Source organism: Barbus barbus (genome assembly GCF_936440315.1).
Source record: "Barbus barbus genome assembly, chromosome: 14".
Classification (NCBI taxonomy): domain Eukaryota; kingdom Metazoa; phylum Chordata; class Actinopteri; order Cypriniformes; family Cyprinidae; genus Barbus; species Barbus barbus.
In genome coordinates, this window is record NC_136742.1 from 7,795,099 (window position 1) to 7,816,371 (window position 21,273).

The 21,273-nt window shown below is 34.7% G+C and overlaps 2 protein-coding genes across 4 annotated transcripts; one reads left to right on the forward strand and one right to left on the reverse strand.

Moving 5' to 3' along the window:
• Positions 1 to 1,395: 1,395 nt before the first annotated feature.
• Positions 1,396 to 11,434, reverse strand: LOC306880045 (integrator complex subunit 7). 3 transcript variants are annotated; one of them, XM_079433316.1, is made up of 20 exons: positions 11,176 to 11,434; positions 10,885 to 11,014; positions 10,044 to 10,190; positions 9,698 to 9,835; positions 9,428 to 9,474; positions 9,147 to 9,346; positions 7,932 to 8,054; positions 7,735 to 7,852; positions 7,472 to 7,606; positions 7,084 to 7,181; positions 6,339 to 6,578; positions 6,098 to 6,235; positions 5,123 to 5,329; positions 4,778 to 4,972; positions 4,547 to 4,650; positions 3,498 to 3,566; positions 3,087 to 3,219; positions 2,876 to 2,974; positions 1,997 to 2,182; positions 1,396 to 1,879 (listed from the first exon to the last, which is right to left on the reverse strand). In XM_079433316.1, exons 1-20 carry the CDS (start codon positions 11,267 to 11,269, stop codon positions 1,592 to 1,594), a joined length of 2,889 nt encoding a protein of 962 aa, XP_079289442.1. In that variant the 5' UTR covers positions 11,270 to 11,434; the 3' UTR covers positions 1,396 to 1,591. The 3 variants fall into 3 exon arrangements, with proteins under 3 accessions (XP_079289442.1, XP_079289443.1, XP_079289444.1); XM_079433317.1 differs by having other exon boundaries at positions 10,885 to 11,040; positions 11,176 to 11,432; XM_079433318.1 differs by having other exon boundaries at positions 10,885 to 10,949; positions 11,176 to 11,390.
• A 1,571-nt stretch (positions 11,435 to 13,005) lies between these two features.
• On the forward strand, positions 13,006 to 20,680 carry LOC306880175 (denticleless protein homolog). Its single transcript, XM_079433508.1, has 15 exons — positions 13,006 to 13,148; positions 13,224 to 13,349; positions 13,438 to 13,530; positions 13,635 to 13,696; positions 13,785 to 13,905; positions 14,478 to 14,543; positions 14,632 to 14,732; positions 14,963 to 15,036; positions 15,158 to 15,261; positions 15,351 to 15,455; positions 15,611 to 15,723; positions 15,823 to 15,912; positions 16,020 to 16,158; positions 18,699 to 19,288; positions 20,331 to 20,680. The coding sequence occupies exons 1-15, from the start codon at positions 13,094 to 13,096 to the stop codon at positions 20,445 to 20,447; spliced, it is 1,956 nt and encodes a 651-aa protein (XP_079289634.1). The 5' UTR covers positions 13,006 to 13,093; the 3' UTR covers positions 20,448 to 20,680.
• The last annotated feature ends 593 nt before the right edge of the window (positions 20,681 to 21,273 follow it).

Genomic DNA, 21,273 nt, shown 5'->3' on the forward strand with positions numbered 1-21,273 from the left:
GATCCATTGATTTAAATCCATCTAAAAGTCATTTCATGGACTCAAACACATCCATCACTGTTGCTCATGTAGCCAGCTGAGCATTCAGTGGCTGTTACTGGAGATGGAATTAGCAATGTGATACTACTACTAATCCAGATTCAACTGCAACATTGAAGAAATGCACAATTTCATTAGCTTTACTTGAGCGAAGAACGGTTTTACAGAAATACACAGAGGTTTGTAACAAAATAACTGAATGTGATGCATGCAGTGAGTTCTGTGAATTGAATTAATATTAAACTGCTACTATTAGTTGTGTTCGTGGAAAAGAAGTGCATTTAGGTGTATTCAATGGGCACTATATTCAACTATATACTTTTGATTGCTTCTAATGTCCTCATTTGTAAGTCGCTTTGGATAAAAGTGTCTGCTAATTGACTAAATAATAATAATAATAAATATATTTTTATAATTTTAACTATATTATTAAATGCATCTTAAATGTATTAAATTGCAACTTTAGAATTACAAATGTGTAGTTAAACACATTTTTACAGTGTAATTAAACAGTTAAGTACTGAGTAATATTAATTAACTACTTGTATTTACTATAAGGTTAGGGTTAAGATTAGGATTTGGCTTTGGGTTACTTGCATGTAATTATGCATAATGTATTGTTATTATAATAGTAAGTACATGTAACATCTAACAAGCACATCTTAGAATAAAGTGTTACCCAATTTTTCAATAAATATTTAAATAATTTATATTTTAGTTTACCACAAATGCTTGTCAGTACATTCAGCAGTAAACTTTAACCAGATTTCAGAGACCATATAATTATGAAATTACATATAAATACTTAAGTACGTCAAATAAGTTTAACAAATTGCATTTAATGTACAATTCAACTATAATAAAATTTTCTTTTAATTGCAATTGTGTGAAAACTTTCAGTTCACAAGTATTTGTTTTCCCCCAAGTATAGCTATTATGTCTGTAATAAGTACTCTTTTGACGAGTATGATTATTATTATTATTTTTTTATTTTTTTGTATAACAGTTGTGAAAGTTAGGGTGAAAAGTCAATAGATATTTGTTTTGGATTTATAAGTTTGAAAATGTAATCGAGATCAAAAGGTAAAAGTATTTTATATAACTTTGTTAATTTGTTTGTATTTTATTGACGTTAGCATTTCTGTAACAATTTTACTACCCGCGTAACTCCAAAATGAACAATTAAAACCCAAGATAAAAAAATAAATCCAGCCCTATATAAGTGTTTAATAACTACCACAAAAAATAGACTCATTTGTATCTGATTGATAAAAAAAAAAAAATGTGTATCACACTTCTGAAGGAAATCCTCCTTTAGTATTGACCTGATCATACAATAAACGCTAATTATATTTTAGTTTAGTAATTTTATTTAACATTTACACCAACAATTATTCTGGTATACAACAGAATAGAAAAATGTAAGCTATTTATTACTACATAAGAAAAAATAGCCAGACAGCTGTTTACTCATACAAAACAGTAGAGAAAAGCCTAGAAGTCCTATAAATCCGCAGTATACAGGCAGTAGGCAGTTGACGAGGGTTGGAGGTCACTGGCGGGGTAAGATGTTCCTCTGGGGTCCGGGCTGTGGGCCGGTCTGCTGCTGCTGTAACTGATGTCGCAGCTGCTGGGAATAAGGGTCTTCCAGAGACTTAACTGATACAGTGATTTTTGGTCCCGTCTTCCATTCGATCCCACTGGTGTCAACAACTGAAGATTCAACAGAGACCATGTGTGTGCCCAGGATGGAGAAGTTGAGCAGGAACTGTGTGCTGAAGTAATCATTATGAGGCTCCACCTTCTGCTCAATCTCATTCATCTTGGAATCAAGAGGAATCTAAAGAAAAAGTTGACAGCATGAGAGTAGACAACTGATCCTTCATTACTGCTGGAAAAATAGTACTGGGGGATCAACTATGTGATCAAAATGTTTTGGACTCTTGGTTGAACTGACCTTGAAGTCGGATCCGGGTTTTGTCTGTAGAGTAGAGCTGACTTTGAGGCAGACGGCCTGGATCTTGCGGAACAGGCCTGGAGAGGAGCCGTGCTGCACCACCCCCTCCACCTTTAAAGTCAGCTGCTGGTTGTTCTGCACTGGGATTGGCTCGTTTGGTGTACGAGGAGATGGAGAAAGAGCAAGCTAAAACAAACAACATTTTACAATTCTTCTTTTCTTTATTTTTAAATATCGCAATCAATATCGTATCGTGGACTTCATATCGTGATATTATCGTATTGTGAGATTTTGATGTCCTTACATCCCTAATATAAGGATGTAAGGATGTCGCGGTCGAATCCGTGTGTGTGTTCATATACACACACACACACACACACACACACTGAACAAAATTATAAAAGCAAAACACTTTTGTTTTTGCCCCCATTTTTCATGAGCTGAACTCAGAGATCTAAGACTACTTCTATGTACACAAAAGGCCTATTTCTCTCAAATATTGTTCACAAATCTGTCTAAATCGGTGTTAGTGAGCACTTCTCCTTTGCCGAGATAATCCATCCACCTCACAGGTGTGGCATATCAACATGCTGATTAGACAGCATGACTATTGCACAGGTGAATCAATCGTTTACAATTTTGTTCAGTGTATGTACATATATATATATATATATATATATATACACACACAGTATGTCACAGAAGTGAGTACACCCCTCACATTTTTGTAAATATTTTATTATATCTTCAATTCTTCAGGTGACAACACTGAAGAAATGACACTTTGCTACAATGTAAAGTAGTGAGTGTACAGCTTGTATAACAGTGTAAATTTGCTGTCTCCACAAAATAACTCAACACACAGCCATTAATACTTACTTTAATGCTGGTGGATTGAAGCTCCTGGAAGAAATATCTCTGGAATGACAGTGGTACCTTCAAAATGGCTATAACAGCATCACACAGACAGCCAGTATGCTTGAAACAGAAAAAAAATGCATTTAAATAAAGTCAAAAAGTGCCTATAAAAAGTGAGTCCAAATGGATTACAGACAGGAACAGTCAGCCAATGAAAACCTTAAAACATTACCAGATAAGAGACAGGAGGGTGCTTCCTGCTTAGGTTTTCCACTTCCTCCAGGACGCGGTTGAACACAGCCAGCATTCTCAGTTCATACTCACTCTCTGCCAGTACTGATCCGTGTGTGCCAAACTCCTGGAAACTGAACCAGAGAAACCTCATGGATGTCTTTACAGTAAGTGCAAATTAAATATTCAAACTAAAATCTATTATAATAGGAGTCTTTATGTTGTACCTAATAATATTCCAAACCTCTTGTTGTAATCCCATATTGAATATTTGAAGCATTGTTATTAAGTTAAGATTCATTTTACTGATTCATTCATCTGGTCAGTAAAACATATCAGGAACAAGTTGGAAAAAAACCTACATGTTCATAGTTGCATAATTAAGAGCGGTAAATGTTAAGAGTATGCTTACCTGGCCGTTTGCGGATCAATTATTAAAGCCTCAATAACATAAGATACAAGCAAGCAGCTTTGCTGTTGTCTAAAAAAGGTTTTAAGGAAAGTACAAATGTTTGGCAAAATATTTTAGGATGAGGTCTTCATTCATTGTGGCCTTGCAAATGTCATATTTAATTTGAAACAATAGCTAAATAGTAAAGCGTGTTACTTTTGGAACGGTATAACGAAAAATCATGCAAACTCATTTTGTAGAATTATTTTTATAATTATTTTATTAATAATTTAATTTAATTAGTTAGGGTTAATATAATTAATATCAATTATAATTTTAATAGAATTAAATAAATATAAACTAGCATTCAAAGTCTACAAAAAATATTTGAATGTTTTGGAAAGAGGTCTGCATTTATTTGATTAAAAATTACAGTAAAAACGGTAATATTGTGAACAGTTTTTTATTTTCATGTATTTTAAAATATAATTTATTTCTGTGTTGCAGAGCTGAATTTTCACCATCATTACTCCAGTCTTCACTCTTCAGTGTCACATGATGATTCAGAAATCATTCTAATATGCTGATTCGCTGCTCGAGAAACATTCCTCATTACTATCAATATTGAAAACTTTTCTGCTTAATATTTTTGAGGAAGCGGTGATATACTACCATTAAAATGTTTGGGCTAAGTATGATTTTTCTTTACAAAAAAAAGTTCATACATTTACTCAGCAAGGATATATTAAATTGATTAAAAAGTGACATTTATAGACATGTATAATATTAGAAAAGATTTATATTTCAAACAAATTCTGTTCATTTAAAATTTCTATACACCAAAGAATCCTATATAAATTGCAGCCCAATTATCCCAGCTAGTATATATATATAAAAGTTTGTTAAATGAACACAAATTAATGTATAATATTAATATAAATTTATAATAAATTAAAATAGAATAATTTCACAAGTGAAACTGTCAGTTAAATTACATAATTAGCAATAAGACCTATAAATAAATAACCATTTTTGCACACAGATCCTTTTCCAAGGCACAAAAAGGATACAGTTCAACATTACGGAGGGTGGCATAGTCGGCATCAAACGAAGACTGATACAGGTCTGCATAGCGAGCTGCCAGACTTCTAAATTCATCCATGGCTAATTTCATCTGAGTACATCAAAAAAAACACACAATAAATATGCCATTCTCATAAATTAACTCCTAGAAATAATTATAGACAACATAATGAGGCAACTGCAGGAACACAAACAGTATGCAGTATGTTTTTGAGCACCTGTGATGAAATGCGTCCGCAGCGCTGCAGTTCGCTGCCTGCGGACAGAGCGATGGTGGTGGCGATGGCAGGAGGGGGGCTGGTCTTCAGACTGTTGCAGGTGCAGATGAGCTGGGACAGGGCCTGAAGAGTGTCTATCCGCAGCTTCACAAACTCACACTGGAACGTCAAAGGATTCAGCGGCGTACTGGCGGCCTGAAGACGAAACAGGATTACAGTCAATCACAAGAAAACTCTTCTGTGCTGCTTCAATATGAATATAACCCAACAGAGGAATGAAGGAAAGCAGCTGGTAATAGGCAGCATACAAAAAAAGCTAAAAGAGGATGACTGGCGAATCCTGACCGTGAGAGACGCGATTCCCTTCTGGTAGGATTTGAGTGCTTCAGAGATGGCGCTCATGGCTGCGCTGTAGTCTCCATCTGAAAGGCCGCTGAGGCACTGCTCCGCCTGAGAGAACTCCATCAGACTGTTCAGCCAGAAGTAGAAGTGCTCTGAGGCCACGCGGGTTCGAAGACTCTGGTACAACTCCCGAGAAAAATCATGGCAGCCCTGTGGACAAATTATAGATTGGAGAGCATTGGAAAGAGGTCATTTTACACTGTATTCAGCTACTAGCGCAAATATATAGACAAAAGTGCCTGGGAGTGCCTCTCACGAAAACTATCAAGAACTATCCAGGTCACATTACGCCCTATAATCAAATCAAATCAAATGAAATGAAAAAAAAAATTAAAAAGGAAATAAAAAGAGATTAAATTAAATAAAAAACTAAACAAAAATTACATTAAAATTGAATTAAATTTAAATCAAGAAAAAAGTCAAATAAAATGAAAAGAAAAGAAAAAAGAAGAAATTAAATAAAATGAAAAATTTTAATGAAATAATATAAAACAAAATAAATAAAATGGAATGAAAAAAATAAATTAAATTACATTAAATTAAATAAAATGAAATGAAAAATTAAATAAAATACGAATAAATAACTAAAATGGGGAATTAAATAAACAAAAACAATAATAAAAAAATTAAATGAATACAAAATAAATAAATACAAATAAAATAAATTAAATTAAAATGTAATAAAATAAAAAAAGTGAAATAAAATTAAATTAAATGAATACAAATTAAAAATTGAAATGAAATAAAATAAAATAAAAAATAAATAAAAAATAAAAATGGAAAAAAAATGAAATGAAATAAAACAAAATGAAATGAAAAAATAAATAAATAAAATGAAACAAAAAAAAAAAAGATTTTTAAGGGACATCAGGCAATGGAGTCAGAAAGGGTTTCCTTCTCCCACATCGCCCAGCTCACCATGCGGGAGGCCTGTCTGGCAATGCGGTACACAGTCCACCCATTGGCCACATTCTCCAACTGCTGCCTGATCACAGTCTTTACTTCGGCCGAGAGTGAAGCCTGACTGGTCACGAATAATACTGTTGCCAAAGAAACCTAAGAAACACAAAAAGACAAAAAAAAAAAGACAAATTTTGACTGTTTTGAAAAAATGAGATTTAAACAGCTATGGTTGGACATCATTTGTGTATTTGCTTACCAGAAGCTCCTGCTGTTTCTCTGAGGTTCTGTGACTTGCTACCCTGAAGAGGTCCAGCAGGTCTCCCAGCATTCCCTCTGCCAGCACCGGCTGCTGTGTGGCAATAGCAGCCAGAGCCTGACACATGAGCACGAGCGCAGAGTCACACGCACAGTGCAGCTGCGCCAGCAGGAGCTCCACAGAGCTCTGACTGAGATGAGGACAGCTCTTCAACATCTTCACCAAAGAGGTGAGCACCGTCTGAGTTACAAAAAAAACCCCCAAAAAGATAACATTTCAAGATTTAAAGTGATAGCCCACCCAAAAATGAAAACGCCATCATTTACTCACTTTCAAGTCTTCTACTTTAAATGACAAAGTACTTTTCAAATAAATAAATATTTAATAAAAAATATAATTAAAAGGGAAGTAAACACTGTCTGTAACCAACAGGGCACTCAGTATTCTGGGACGTTTATGTGCATTGAGATGGGGACGTTTTTTTTTCAAATTTTCCATGCAGATTTGGCATCGCATAAATTTGCCATGTTGACAAAAAGTGACTTCTGTGTCTTGTGCATCACTACCCAAAAGACAATGTAACATTGCTCTTATCCCACAAAAGGAACCTTAAGTATGCAGTTCTTATCCAGAATAAGCTGCAAAATGAACCTGGCTCTGTGAGACTACTGAAACATGGACTCAGAAGGAGACAGTTGGGTCAAGTCACATATTCAAAGCTCTGTAAATCCTGAATAACACTTACTTTGAGTGTGGCCTGCGCAGTCTTACTGTCATCTTGACTGCAGAGCAGAATGAGAGACTCCATCCCCATCACTGTTTCTTGTTCCAGCTGGATGACCTCTGACAAAATATTTAAATTAAAGGGATAGTTCGTGGTAATATCCTTGCTGTCTATGGGAGGGTCAGAAAGCTCTCAGAATTCATCAAACATATTTTAATTTGTGTTCTGAAGATTATCGAATGTCTTACGAGTTTGGAATGACATGAGGGTGAGTAATTAATGACAGAATTTTCACTTTTGGGTGAACCATCTCTTTAAATGATTTATAATTTTTCTATTTTATGACTTCCTTGGGTTTATACAACCTAAATTAAATAAGCCTACAAAGTTTTGGTGAGGGGAAACCAACCTTTCTCTGGACAGGAAACAGTGATACTGGTCAACACTGTGATTCCATGGGCTGCCACTGCCAGGTTACTATGGTAACAGCACTCCTGCGCCAGCTTCACTAGGTCAGTATGACGGGGCGCTGGAGACGCCTCACCTGCATCATCCAGAGAGATCAGTTGGTCAAACTCACATGTGAAATGTAACGGGACCACATGATATCATCTGTATACACTTGCATAAATGCATTTTTAGTAAAGTCAACATGACTTCATGACTTTGTACCTGTATTAGGGCTGAGGTACTGTTTAATAGCGATGGTACCAGATAGTGTGGAGAGGACAGACAGCATTCCCAGCTTCAGACTGTTGTACGGGGTGCTGAGAGCACATTCACATAGCACCTACAAACACACAACTTGGAAATGACATTTATTGTAGTAAGTAAACCAGCTATCCCACATATATTAACAACTGTCTGACCTGTATGTTCTTCCTGGTCCACAAGTGAGGAGCTTTTTTAGCTAAGAGTTTGAGATCCTGAATGGTGAGTCTTTTCACTGCTTTTCTGGGGTCCTCCTTCAAGTACTGGAGAAGCAGACGAATCTACAAGACAAAAAAGGAAAACAATAAAATAAAAATAAAACAATTCTGAGCAATTATACGAGGAGGAACTGAACTAAACATCACAGCTAAGGGCATCATATCACCATTTTATTTCATAGTAACATGTTTTTTTGTTTGTTTTTTTGCTGGATATATATTACATTATCATTTAAACATCTGGGGTCAGTAGGAGTTTTTTAATGTAGATTTTTTTAGAAGGCTCTTATTTTCATCAATGCATTTATTTGATCAAAAATACTAATATATATATAAAAAATAGCCTAGTTAAAATTAGAAATATTAACAGAAATATTAATACAATTTAAAATAACTGTTTTGTATTATAATACATTTTAAAAGGTAATTCATTCCCATTATGGTAAAGTTGAATTTTCAGCATCATTTCTTCAGTCTTCAGTGTCACGTGATCCTTCAGAAATCATTCTAATGTTCCGCTCAAGAATTATTATTTTTTTTTATTATTATTGTCACTGTTAAAAAAAGTGGTGCTGCTTAGTATTTTGTGGAAATAAAACAAGTCTTCTGAATTATTTCATGAACAGAAAGTTCAAAATTTCAGAATTTATTGAAATAGATTATATGTAAAATATAATTGTATAATGTATATTTGCTGAGTAGACATTTTATATATATATATATATATATATATTAAAAAAAAAAAACTTACCCCAAACTTCTGAATAGTAGTGTGACCATTTTTATACTACCATGAACAAATACTACTACCACATAAGAGTTACTTACATTTATTCTAATAATTTTTTTTTTTTTCAATTGATCATTTGGGGAGGGAAAATAAAGATACATCTAGCACCAGTGCAAATATGGCTTAAAATGATGTAAAATTAGTTCAAATCAACACACTCAAAGCAGAAATGCATTATGTTGCACCATGTCACATCTAAATAGTTACTATTATAATCAATGAAGCTGTCTGCACTGGATGTTCCCGTCTGTGACCCAGTGTGTAGAGTACACTGAAATGTTCTACTTGGTAGCAGATTTTAAAATGTTACTGTGGATACACCGCAGTAACAAATAAAAGATTTCTTATTATGAGAATTAGTCCACCTGCTCTGGGATATCGACGAGTGAGGAGGTGGCCAGCTGGGTGAAGGTGTGCAGCGTGACGATGAGCATGGGTGTGGAGGGGTAGGAGGACACCAGCTCCTGCAGTAACTCCCTGCTGCACGAGGCCTGACTGGCATCATGGTGCATGTGCTGCAACATTGGGATCAACTTCAGCTTCAGCTCCACTGGAGTGTCCAGTCCTTCAGTCAAACACACACAATCCAGCCCCAGTTCAGTCAGACTGGAGACCACTAATACAATCGCATGACAATAGCACATACCTTGAATCATTTCACTAATCTTGTTGCAAATTCCGGCAGCAAAATCTCTAGGGGAAAAAGATACAATAAACATACAATGAACATGGCAGGCATTATTTCCAGGGTTATTATAAAGAGGAATCCATACTTTGTATATCATATCCTTTATTCTATTCAAGCCCGTTCACACCAAGAATTGTAACTATAAAGATAACTATCACAATAATATTCAAATCCACACCAATTCATATTCTGTCTATCAGTAGACTGGCTGTCATAGTGTCCACTTACTTAGAGTGCGATGAGAAACTAGCAGCTGCAAAAATGGCTGCCTCTACTTCAACATTATCATGAGAGTCCAGACTTTGCCGGATGCTGTGATGGGCATTTTTTCTCTCTGGAATAATGGAGGCTAAGCTTCCCAACATCCTGTCAAAACGCACAAGACACAAAAACATATGTATTGAAAATGTATACAATCACATTATTATTTCGAAGCATATTATAGGATGGTCTTTGACATAATAATTGATAACTTAATCTAAATTAAATATTAGTCGGAAGCTGATAAGAAATGCATGACATTTGTAAAATAAAACTTTTGAAGAAGCGCATGCAGAAAAACACCCGCAAGTACCTGAGAGTTATTGCTCTGGCAACTGGATCATTGCTATGAATGACGGAAAACACTCTTTTGACAAACTCATCCACGTTCAGAATCTTCTCCAGGTGTTTCTCGCTCAGCTGTGTGACCTTCAGCACACAGAGGCGCAGAAAGTTGTTCCTAATTTGACAGGGGTGAAATTATAGAAATTATAGTAAAAATGTGACTCTGGAGCACAAAACCAGTCTTAAGTCGCTGGGATATGTTTGTAGCAATAGCCAACAATACAAAATATGGCTCAAAATTATAGATTTTTCTTTTATGCCAAAATTCATTAGGATATTAAGTAAAGACCATGTTCCATGAAGATATTTTGTAAACTTCCTACTGTAAATATATCAAAACTTCATTTTTGATTAGTAATATGCATTGCTAAGAACTTAATTTGAACAACTTTAAAGGCGATTTTCTCAATATTTAGATTTTTTTGCACCCTCAGATTCCAGATTTTCAAATAGTTGTATCTCAGCCCAAATATTGTCCGATCCTAACAAACCATACATCAATAGAAAGATTATTTATTCCGCATTCAGATGATCTATAAATCTCAATTTGGAAAAATTGACACTTATGGCTGGTTTTGTGGTCTAGGGTCACAAATACATTTCAGATACATTTTATGCAATGGTATGTACATTTCGTAACAGCGACAGCACAGAAGCACAACAAAGCATTGTCCTAGACAAATATAATTATTCAGAAATATTTGACCACTGCAACTGACCAATCAGACGCAAGTATTCCAGAGAGCCAGCATATACACAGCTTCAAAGCGAATAGATATTAATTTTCTTTATTTAATGCGCATAATTACCCAAGTCTGAAGATGTCTGCCAGTTTCAGGAAGGCAGAGTTGATGAGGATGGGAAAGGGATACTTCTGAAAGAGTTTGGGGAAAAGGACCACAGCTTCACATTGCTCGCCCAGCTTACAAGACCTTAAACCTTTAATGGTGCGAAAATAAGAATGACTGGGCAAGTTAATGTATTGTTTTCATTGCAATGGACTTATGTCTGCAGATTTCATTCTGTCTGAATAAACACAATACTGCAGATAATATATGCATAGCTTAATCATAACACGCAGTCATGCAGTAAACAGACACCTTTATCGAGCTCCATCAGCGCAGAATTGGCGTCCAGCTCCTGCTCTCCATAAGCGGCCTCCGACAGAAACGAGCGCGCTGCGGAGAGCGACATCGTTTATTATTAGATTGCGCGAAAAATGTGGAACGACAGACTGTTATAAGACTCAGTATTTTATTCGTTAGATCAAATAGACTTGGTGCATGAAGTTTGAAGCGGATGACCCGGCTGTAGTGCAGGTCACGTGACGGACAAAGCCAGGATCTTACGTTGAACCACAAAAGAACGCTAGAAGCGAAAACCATAGACATACAAAGAGGGCGTGGCCTATGCGGTAGCGTCCACTCCGATTGGTCTCTGTCTTCTAATAAAAAAGTTTTTTTTTTACTGTTCTTGGCTTTCATGAATTACAGTATCTATCTATCTATCTATCTATCTATCTATCTATCTATCTATCTATCTATCTATCTATCTATCTATCTATCTATCGATCGATCGATTTGTATGTATTTTCTATACATACTCTGTTTAATATTATAGCAGCTCCACTGTACATATGGTAAGTTATAGCTTTACTTACTCTGCACTTATCTTTATATGATATGACATAAAACACTGTTCTTGCGCTTCTTTATTAGCTCTGTACTTGTACTCTGCATAATGACAATAAAGTTGAATCCAATCTATAAAATCTAATAAAATACATAAATTATTCATTTATTTTAAATCAAATAAAAATAAAATAATTTTTATTCATAGATAAGGATTTTTTAATTAATTAATAAAAAGCAGCAATATTTATCGTTGTTTTGTGATTTATCTTTTTTTTAGATTAAATCACTTTTAATTTAAATTATTTTTAACTCAAATTATGAATTTGTATCTCAATTTTGACTTCTTATCTCATAATGATTTAGTTCTCGCATTTCTGAGTTTCTGTGTCGTAATTTTGAACTTTTGTCTCATAACTATGACTCTTTATGTCGCACTGCCCTTATGTGTCTTTTTTTTGGCGAAATGTACTTGATTTTATTGTTGACAATGTTGGCGAAAATGTTACTTTACAGTGGAAAGATGTTCTTTTAGGCCAGGGCTGTCCAAACTCGGTCCTGGAGGGCCGGTGTCCTGCAGAGTTTAGCTCCAACCCTAATCAAACACACCTGAAGCAGCAAATCAAGCTCTTACTAGGCATGCTGCAATCTTCCAAGCAAGTGTGTTGAGGCAAGCTGGAGCTAAACTCTGCAGGACATGGCCCTCCAGGACCGAGTTTGGACAGCCCTGCTTTAGGCATTGTTGAAAACTCTAGAGATAAACAGACTCACACTTTATTAGATTTTTTTTTTTTTTTAATGGCCAAATTTCATATTTATAAATGTCAATTTTCAGGAAAAATTCCATGTTTTATAGCATTTATAAATGCAGTGAATCATTATATCGAGTCCATATTGCCCTCAAAGAAACAAAAAGCTGCTCGAATTGTGCAAGTTTGTGCATTCTTTAATGTATTCCTGTGATATTGTTAAATCTCCCCCTAGCATTTTAAATTCTTTTGTATTTGTTGTAATTGAATTTGTATTGAATGTGTTGATATTCCCCTCAATAAAAAGCATTTTATATCATAATTATGATTTACCAAAGCATTATATTTTTTTCTTATGTGGCGGAAATGTGCTTCCACACAATTGTGAATTATCGAATTTATTTCATATAAAAAAAAAACAACAACAGATGCATCTAAATAAATAAAGTCCAAAGTTGACTTTCTCTGGGCCACAGAGTGCCTCTAGAAGCCGTTCCGCTCTCTGCTGCTCGACACTTCCGGTATTCTGACGTATTAACCAATCAGAACAGCGAACGTCGATCTCGCGCGGAATTCGCTTTTTCATTGTTCGCGGGAAACTGAGCATTTCTGAATGTAGCACCTATCCAGCAGGAGCTATGACTCTTTTTCACCATGTTGTTGATCGAGGCGTTATTAAAAGAAGATGTAATGGTGAGTATAATTTAGATATGTCAATGGTAATCTATGTGTTTACGCTTTTTCACTCAAAACCCCTATAATGCTCAGGTCAGCGTCGGGACTATCCGCTGTCCTCTCTGCTGGACGGGTACCGGTGCGCGCGACAGGACGAACACATCTCATACGGAGCCTCAGCTGCGGCGGTGCCGCCGTTTGGATGCACGTTTTCCTCTGGTACACTTTTAATTAAACGTTCACAATAAGTTTAAGTGTACTTCGAACCGCAGTGACCGTGTAAAGCCTGGGTTTATTTGTCGTTCAGCCCCTGGCCAGCAGAACAGCCTTGCTGTTGCAAACGAGGAAGGGTTTGTGACCATCTTCAATACTGGAGAAAAACAGAGCTCTGTGCTGAAAGGTTGGTTTAGGTTTACCTAGACTCAAGACTGGTTTTGTAGGATGCCTATTAAAGGCTTATTTTTTGTTAAACTGATTCATATATGTTGAATTTTTGCTTTACAGAGTGGCAGGCACATGATAATGCGGTTTTTGATATCGCTTGGGTTCCTGGTGCAAACAGCTTGGTGAGTTTTGTGTGATTCTGTGCTTTGTTAATGCTTTAGTTTATGTATCTATCTAGTATTGTTTTTAAATGGGCATATTCATTTACAGGTGACCGCGTCTGGTGACCAAACGGCCCGTCTGTGGGATGTTATTACTGGTGACCTACTGGGAACATTTAAAGGACATCAGTGCAGTCTTAAATCAGTGGCTTTTTCCAAGCAAGAGAGAGGTAAGTCTACTATTATAAAAGTCTAAAACTATCATCAAAATAGCATACTCTACCGTGCAGTATGTATACTGTATACATAATGTAAATTATGCATGCATGAAATGTCAATAACACTACTTTTATGTGCAACTTCTTTCTTGATGCATGTTTTGTTTCTGGAAATAAAGACATTTACACATTTGGATTAAATTTATAATTTTATTAACTTTTTTTTGAAAGAGAACTGAATTAAAGCTGTGCAGTTTAATAAGATGTAGCAATTTATATATATATATAAAAATAAACGAGTAGCAGTGTTGATATAGCTGATTAAAACTATTAAGAATTATTTTTAAGCAATTTAAATAAAATATGAATATTAGATGGGGAAAAAAGTTCAAATACAAAAAATTCTATAAGTGAAATTAAAATAAATATAAAGCTAAATAGAAATATTAAGTCATATAACAAAATGAATACAACTGAAATATAAAAGAATATTCAAAATATTAATAAATACTGTAATGTGGGTTTTCCTCAATTTATATTAATTGGTGGCTTTTTTTTTTAAACTGCTTGTTCTCTCAAAACAGCTGTTTTTAGCACTGGAGGCAGAGATGGGAACATAATGATTTGGGACACGAGATGCAGTAAAAAAGGTACTTTATTATTCTGACCACCAAATTTTAAGCTTATGGACATCAAAATGATTTCTAATGCTCACACAAATGTTTCAATCCATCACAGATGGATTCTACAGGCAGGTAAAACAAATCAGTGGTGCTCATATGAAACCTGAAAAGTACGCACCTCAAACTAAGAAAAGGCGTGGGATGGCACCTCCTGTGGTGAGTCACACAGTCCACAGTGAGGAGACATTCATTTGCCAGCTGTGTGTTGGAAATATGTTGCAGTGTAATACAGCCTTGATATATCATAGGTTTGCTCCATGATTGAGTTTATATATATATATATATATATATATATGTATGTGTGTGTGTGTGTGTGTGTGTGTGTGTGTGTTAAACATAATAAAAACTACGGAAGTTCCATTTGACACAGATTTTGCCTTTTTTAGGACTCCCAGCAGGGTGTGACGGTGGTTTTGTTCTGCGACGAAAACAAACTCATCTCCTCAGGAGCAGTAGATGGGTGAGTGCCTGATGGATTTGATGTACAAATTTCTTACAAAGTCACACTTTTCAGCTTCATTTCTTGGTATAATTCCGATTAAATGCTGATGTTTTCCCATAACATTCTGATCTCCTCATAGGATTATTAAAATGTGGGATTTGCGGAAGAACTACACTGCATACTACCACAACCCCCTCCCTCTACAGGCCTATCCTTACCCAGGCTCCTGCACACGCAAACTAGGTACATATCTCATGCCCACTCTGTCGCTAGACCAATAGTATTGTGCATTAATAATTGGTATTAATTTTCACTGTAATGTTTTCCTCTAGGTTATTCTGGTCTGTCACTGGATTCCACTGGCTCCAGACTGTTCTCCAACTGCACAGATGACAATATCTACATGTTCAACATCAGTGGTTTGAAAACAACTCCAGGTAAAGGTTTAATTTTATTTTTGCATTAATGTATAATATGATTTGAGACTTTTAATTTAAATGCATTTGCTTTTTACTTTTTACTTTAATTTTCCCTTCCCGTTTTTGTCAGCCATGGAAAAAAATTAACAACTTTTTTCTTTTTCTCCTCACAGTTGCTGTATTCTGCGGTCACAGTAACTCCTCATTTTATGTGAAGTCCAGTGTCAGCCCAGATGACCAGTTCCTGGCCAGTGGTTCAAGTGACCATCATGCTTATATATGGAAGGTAAGGACTAACCAAGAAGACTAGAGAGCTAGCCAGCCTCAGTCTGTCTGAGAACATCTGTGGTCACTGTCTGCATATGACATTTTATTTTTGTTCCAGATTTCAGACCCGAAACAAGCTCCCATGATGCTTCATGGTCATAGCCAGGAAGTCACATCAGTGGCCTGGTGCCCCAACGATTTCACCAAGGTTGCTACTTTTTATAAAAAAACAAAAAAACAAACAATAAATATCTCATAGATGTATGGACCGTTATTAAAAGTTTTATATTGTCATACCCATCACGCTTTCTGCAGATTGCTTCCTGCTCTGATGACAACACTGTTAGGATCTGGCGCTTGAATCGCAGACCAGACGGAGAAAATTCATCGAACCGAGATCCAAACCTCGTAGGTTTTACACTTTGTAAAATCCAATCACCACCAAGAGCACCTGGTAGGTCTCTTTTTGTGATGTTTTTTTTTTTTTTGTGCGTGTGTGTAAAACATTTTATTTCAGATTCAGAGCTACTGGTCAAGTTTGGGAAAAAAAAAAAGAATTCGTTTTAGATGTTTCTTGGGCTGCCACTAATGACTATTTTTATTTTGATTAATCTATCAACTAATTTATCGATTAATCGGTAAATCTAAACGATTAATTTCCCACTAAAAATCAACAAATTTACTTAAGAATATTTTATTAAGCTATATTTTATTAAACCAAATTAAATCCAAATTTCTATGAAATCCTTTTTTTTTTTTTTTTTAAAGCAAAAGTGCAACATATAGTGCAAGAAGCAAGTGTCCATCTCATAGTCCAAATCACTGAAATCAAAGTTCAGTATTATAGTGTAAGAATAACAACATCCACGTGTTCTAGTCTAATAATAATCAAATTATAATCAAAAAACACTTTTTAAAGGAGTGTTTACCAGAAATATTATTTACCACAATTTATTTAGGTGAAAAATGTAAATGTGCAATATTTCTGAAAAATACAATAAATAAATTAAATCTAAAATTAATTAATTGGAGATGCTTTTGATTATTATTACAATTTAATGGAATCCAGAAAATAATGGAAAACAGAATTTGGTAAAGATAAAACTGTAAAACTCAATTAATTAGGCTTTTTGATTAATAAAATTTAATTTAACCATTAAAACGGAGTATTGAAAATGGACAAAACTGGATTAGGAAATAAAACCGATTTCATAGGGCCCTATAATTATAATATATTTTTTTGTGATAATAAAAATAGAAGTGAACATTTTAAAAAGCTTTTAAAATGACTTAAAATATAATAGCAATGATGCAATAATTAGTTCAAATAAAGTATCAAAAGCAAGAAATCATATGGTTTTATTGAACAAAACTGTCAAAATACATAATGTATTATAAAGAATAGAGCTAATGTAGATTACACGTTACAACAAAGGCCTGCAGGGGACGCCAACGACCTGACGATTGAATTTGCACATTACTGTGTGATCTAATCCTCGTTTAATATTGACCAAGCACCATTTAATTCAAATGTCCACTTAATCTTTAGTATTTGGCCATTTCTTTAGGACAGAAATGCTATAGCCGCTGTAATTAAATGAATATGTGGACATCAAATATGTGGACTCGATTTTGAAACCGAGATGAACCGTAAGCAAGATAATTATGTATTATCCTGTGTTTGCGCTAGGGGTGGGCAATATGAGCTAAAATTCATAACATGATATTTTCCACTGTCCAGACGATATCGATATTATATCGCGACAAGGGGGGAAAAAAAAATTGAAATCACATTTTTGTAGACCTTAGTTAAATTAGAGGCAAAATATGTATCTTTGTCTGTCCATCCAATTAAATCCTTGAATATGTAACGGTATCCACAGTATAGCAAAATCCATATCATGGCATAACATAATACCGGTAGTCATGTTAATACCGGTATAGTGCCCACCCCTAGTTTGCGTAGATTTATAAATGATTTATCTTACAAATCTGATGAAACGGCGCACGTTGTGTTCCCAGATGAACGTTATAATAAACCCAAACTCACAACAACATGTAGAGATGGAGTTTGAGACACTCCACACATGTAAATCAGTTCCTGTGGAGTCACTGCGAGACGCACGCACTTAACCTACACGCATGAAATAAAGCGCATATACTGTATTAGAACTGCATCACATATAATTATTTAAATCGTAGCGTTTGTGAATTCACAATTATGCTTAATTATGATTTCTAAATGGGTTTAATATATCATGCAGCCTTGGAAAACAGTCTAATAATGTGTTTTATGGATTCTCGACCATGCAATGCACCACTTCAGCTATTTTGCCAAGACGGCATTTGTTTGATTCAAAATACAGCAAAAATATTAATAGTGAAATATTACAATTTAAAATAACTCTTTTAATGTATTTTAAAAATTTCATTTCTTGTGATAGTGTAAAGCTGAATTTTCAGCATCATTACTCCAGTCTTCAGTGTCAGAAATCATTCTAATGCTTAGTTATTTATATTGATAATGTTTCTTATTGTCTATGTTGGGGAGTTTTTGCTGCTTAATATTTTAATATTATATATTTTGAACACATTCAAAAGTCTTTTTTTATTGTATTATACATTATTGCAAAAAATATAAATTTCTTAAAATCTTACTTAACCCAGCTATTTAAATGGCAGTGTATCACAGTTTCCATAAATATTAAGCAGCAAAATAAAAAAGTTTGCATTTAATAAATAAAAATCACTAAATCGGTATATTATAATGATTTCTGAAGGATCATGTGACACGAAAGACTGAAGTAATGATGCTGAAAATTCAGCTTTACCATCACAGGAAAAAAATATACAGAATACAAAGCTGTTTTTGTTTTAATAAATAATATTTCACAGGATTACTTTTGTACTGTCTTTTTATTATTTTTTATAAATTCATAATTTCACTGATTCCTTTTTTTTTAATTGCTATTTATGATTACCATTTTTCCTCAGGCCCTTACAGCCCTGTTGAAGTCACTCCAGCCAAAAGTCCTGTATCAGAGAGGGCCGTCTCTCTGGCTTCACCCCAGCCTGCTGCTTGTGCCCCTACGGGTGCTGATTTACCCCTGCCATCAAACACATCTGCATCTTCAGCCAAGGTCAGCAGCCCCAAAATGCCCTCGTCCATCCAGCAGTGGATCAGCCGCGGTAGTTCCCCCGGTCACCGCAGTACATCTCCTCTTCGTAATGTGCTCGCACCTGTCCTCCAGGGCCCTTCCTCTGAACGCCGCGCTAAGCGCAGACTGGAAACAGGTGATGGGTCTGGTTTGGGAGAAGAGAGTGACGGGCTGTCTGAACTGTATCCCAACGTAAAGAGGAGCAGGAGTTCAGTAAGCACTCAGAACGAGAAAGGTGATCTATTCAGTTTGCAAACAGAGGAGAGGCTCAGCTCGGCTGGACAAGTTGGCACTGGCAAAGAAAACAGCTCTCCGAGGAGGTCTGATTGGCTTTCTGTGATCAGCCAGAGATTTAAAGGATCGGCTCAACCAAAAAGCCCCACCGGCAGCAGCAAACGGCACGATGCAAGAACACACAGCTCTCCAGTGAGTAGATGCATGGAAATCTATATTGATTTAAAAACAATAAAATTAAAAATTAATAGTTCTAAGCCATTGACCAAACCAACTCTGAGATGAGAGAAAACACAAATTATTTCAGATTTATTTTATTTATTTGATAAATGTAAAATTCAAATATACACTACTGTTCAAAAGTTTAGGGTCAGTAAGGTCTATTTAAATGAATAATTTTATTCAGCAAGGAGGCATAACATTGATCAAAAGTGACAGTAAAGACATTTATAATGTTAGAAAATTAAATAAATGCTCCTAATTGAAACTCAATATTCATCAAAGAATCCTGAGGTCACATTTTCCACAATAATATTAAGCAGCACAGTTGTTTAACATTGCTAATAAGAAACATTTCCAACAAATCAGCATATTAGAATGATTTCTGAAGGATCATGTGACACTGAAGACTAAGAGTAATGAATTATTTATTTTTTAATTTGTAATATTTTGCAGCGTTTCTGTTTGTACTTTCGAAACTGTTACTTATTTTTTTTAATACATTTATTTCATACTAATTATATTTAAAATCCATTAACATATTTGACATCACTTACTGATATAAAATTATAAATCAGCTTTATTTGGAGTATTTCTTTATTGCACAATGCACATTTCCTAATATTATGTCTGAATTGTTTTAACATCACTGTTAATTAGGATTGTATGGTGAATAATATCAGTCTATAAATGAAAGATATTTAAATTGTACCTTACAAAATAATAGTTTCACTTTAGCACAATCAAATATACTGAAGCACATCTTTAGCTGGACTTCAGTACTACTTTGGCACAATTTAGCAGTCTTTAAATATGCCATTTTAGTATACCAAAGTACAATTGCAGGTTATTTTTATTAAGCACATAAATGTACGTGTATTTGTAGAATACTTGATGCAAAATAAATGGATTTCAAATACGTTTTTATATATATATTTTTTTTTTTCCCCACTAGGTTCTCCTTTGTTATTCATTTAGTAGTTCTCTAAAAATGTGTATGTATTTGTCTTTTTAGGCAGCAGTCTCACCATGTCCAATAAGAGTTGTCTCTCCACCGCCAACCAAGAAAGCATCACCATCCAGACCCATGAAAAAAATCTCTAGCTACTTTGTGAAACGAACCCAAGATTGATAATTGTGTGGCAAGAAATCAAGAGTCTGTCTCATATGACACATCTATGGTTTAAGTTCAGGTTCAGTTTTTTTAGACCAAGCTTATGTATTTATGTTTCTGATGTGTATATATTTTATCTAATTGCTTTTAAATATAAGTTTCAAAAAGGGTCATGTTGATGATCGTTTTGGTAAAGTTACAAAACTAGATGAAGTCATTCGAGAACGCAATTAAACTCTACAAGTTTTCTGAAGCTTCCACGTTTATCTGTGATGCACTGGAAATAGTTTCGAGCTTAGTACATGATTCAACACGCATTTTAAAGTGACTGGCATTTATATCAGATTCTAGCTCAATTTTTTTTTTTTTATTTTGACTTTCCAGAAGTGTGACGCCCTTTCAGCTTGCTTTGATCCTGAACGTGGGTCACATTTTCAGAGATCTTTATTGATTGTAAAGCAGCACTTTACATAACAAATCCATTTTCAATTAGCTCAGTGCTTTTTAGTCATTGAATATCTATAATGCAGTGCGTTTCGAAATGATTTAAACTTTTTTTTTTTTTTTTTTTATATATATATATATATATATATATATATATATTTTTTTTTTTTTTCTCTATGACATGGGTTTTTTCTTAAGTTTGCAGGTTTGTCTGGAATGTGACGTGACCTGATATTCTGGCTTCCATGTTTTGATCCTGCTTGTTCTGGTCTTGCGTGTGTGTTTTTTGGTTTGTTTTGCCTCTGGTGTTTAGCATGGTTGCTCGAAACTATTTTACTTCTGGACTCAAGAAGTTCAGTTTTAGCTATAACCCATTTAAAACAAAATATGGAATTCTGTG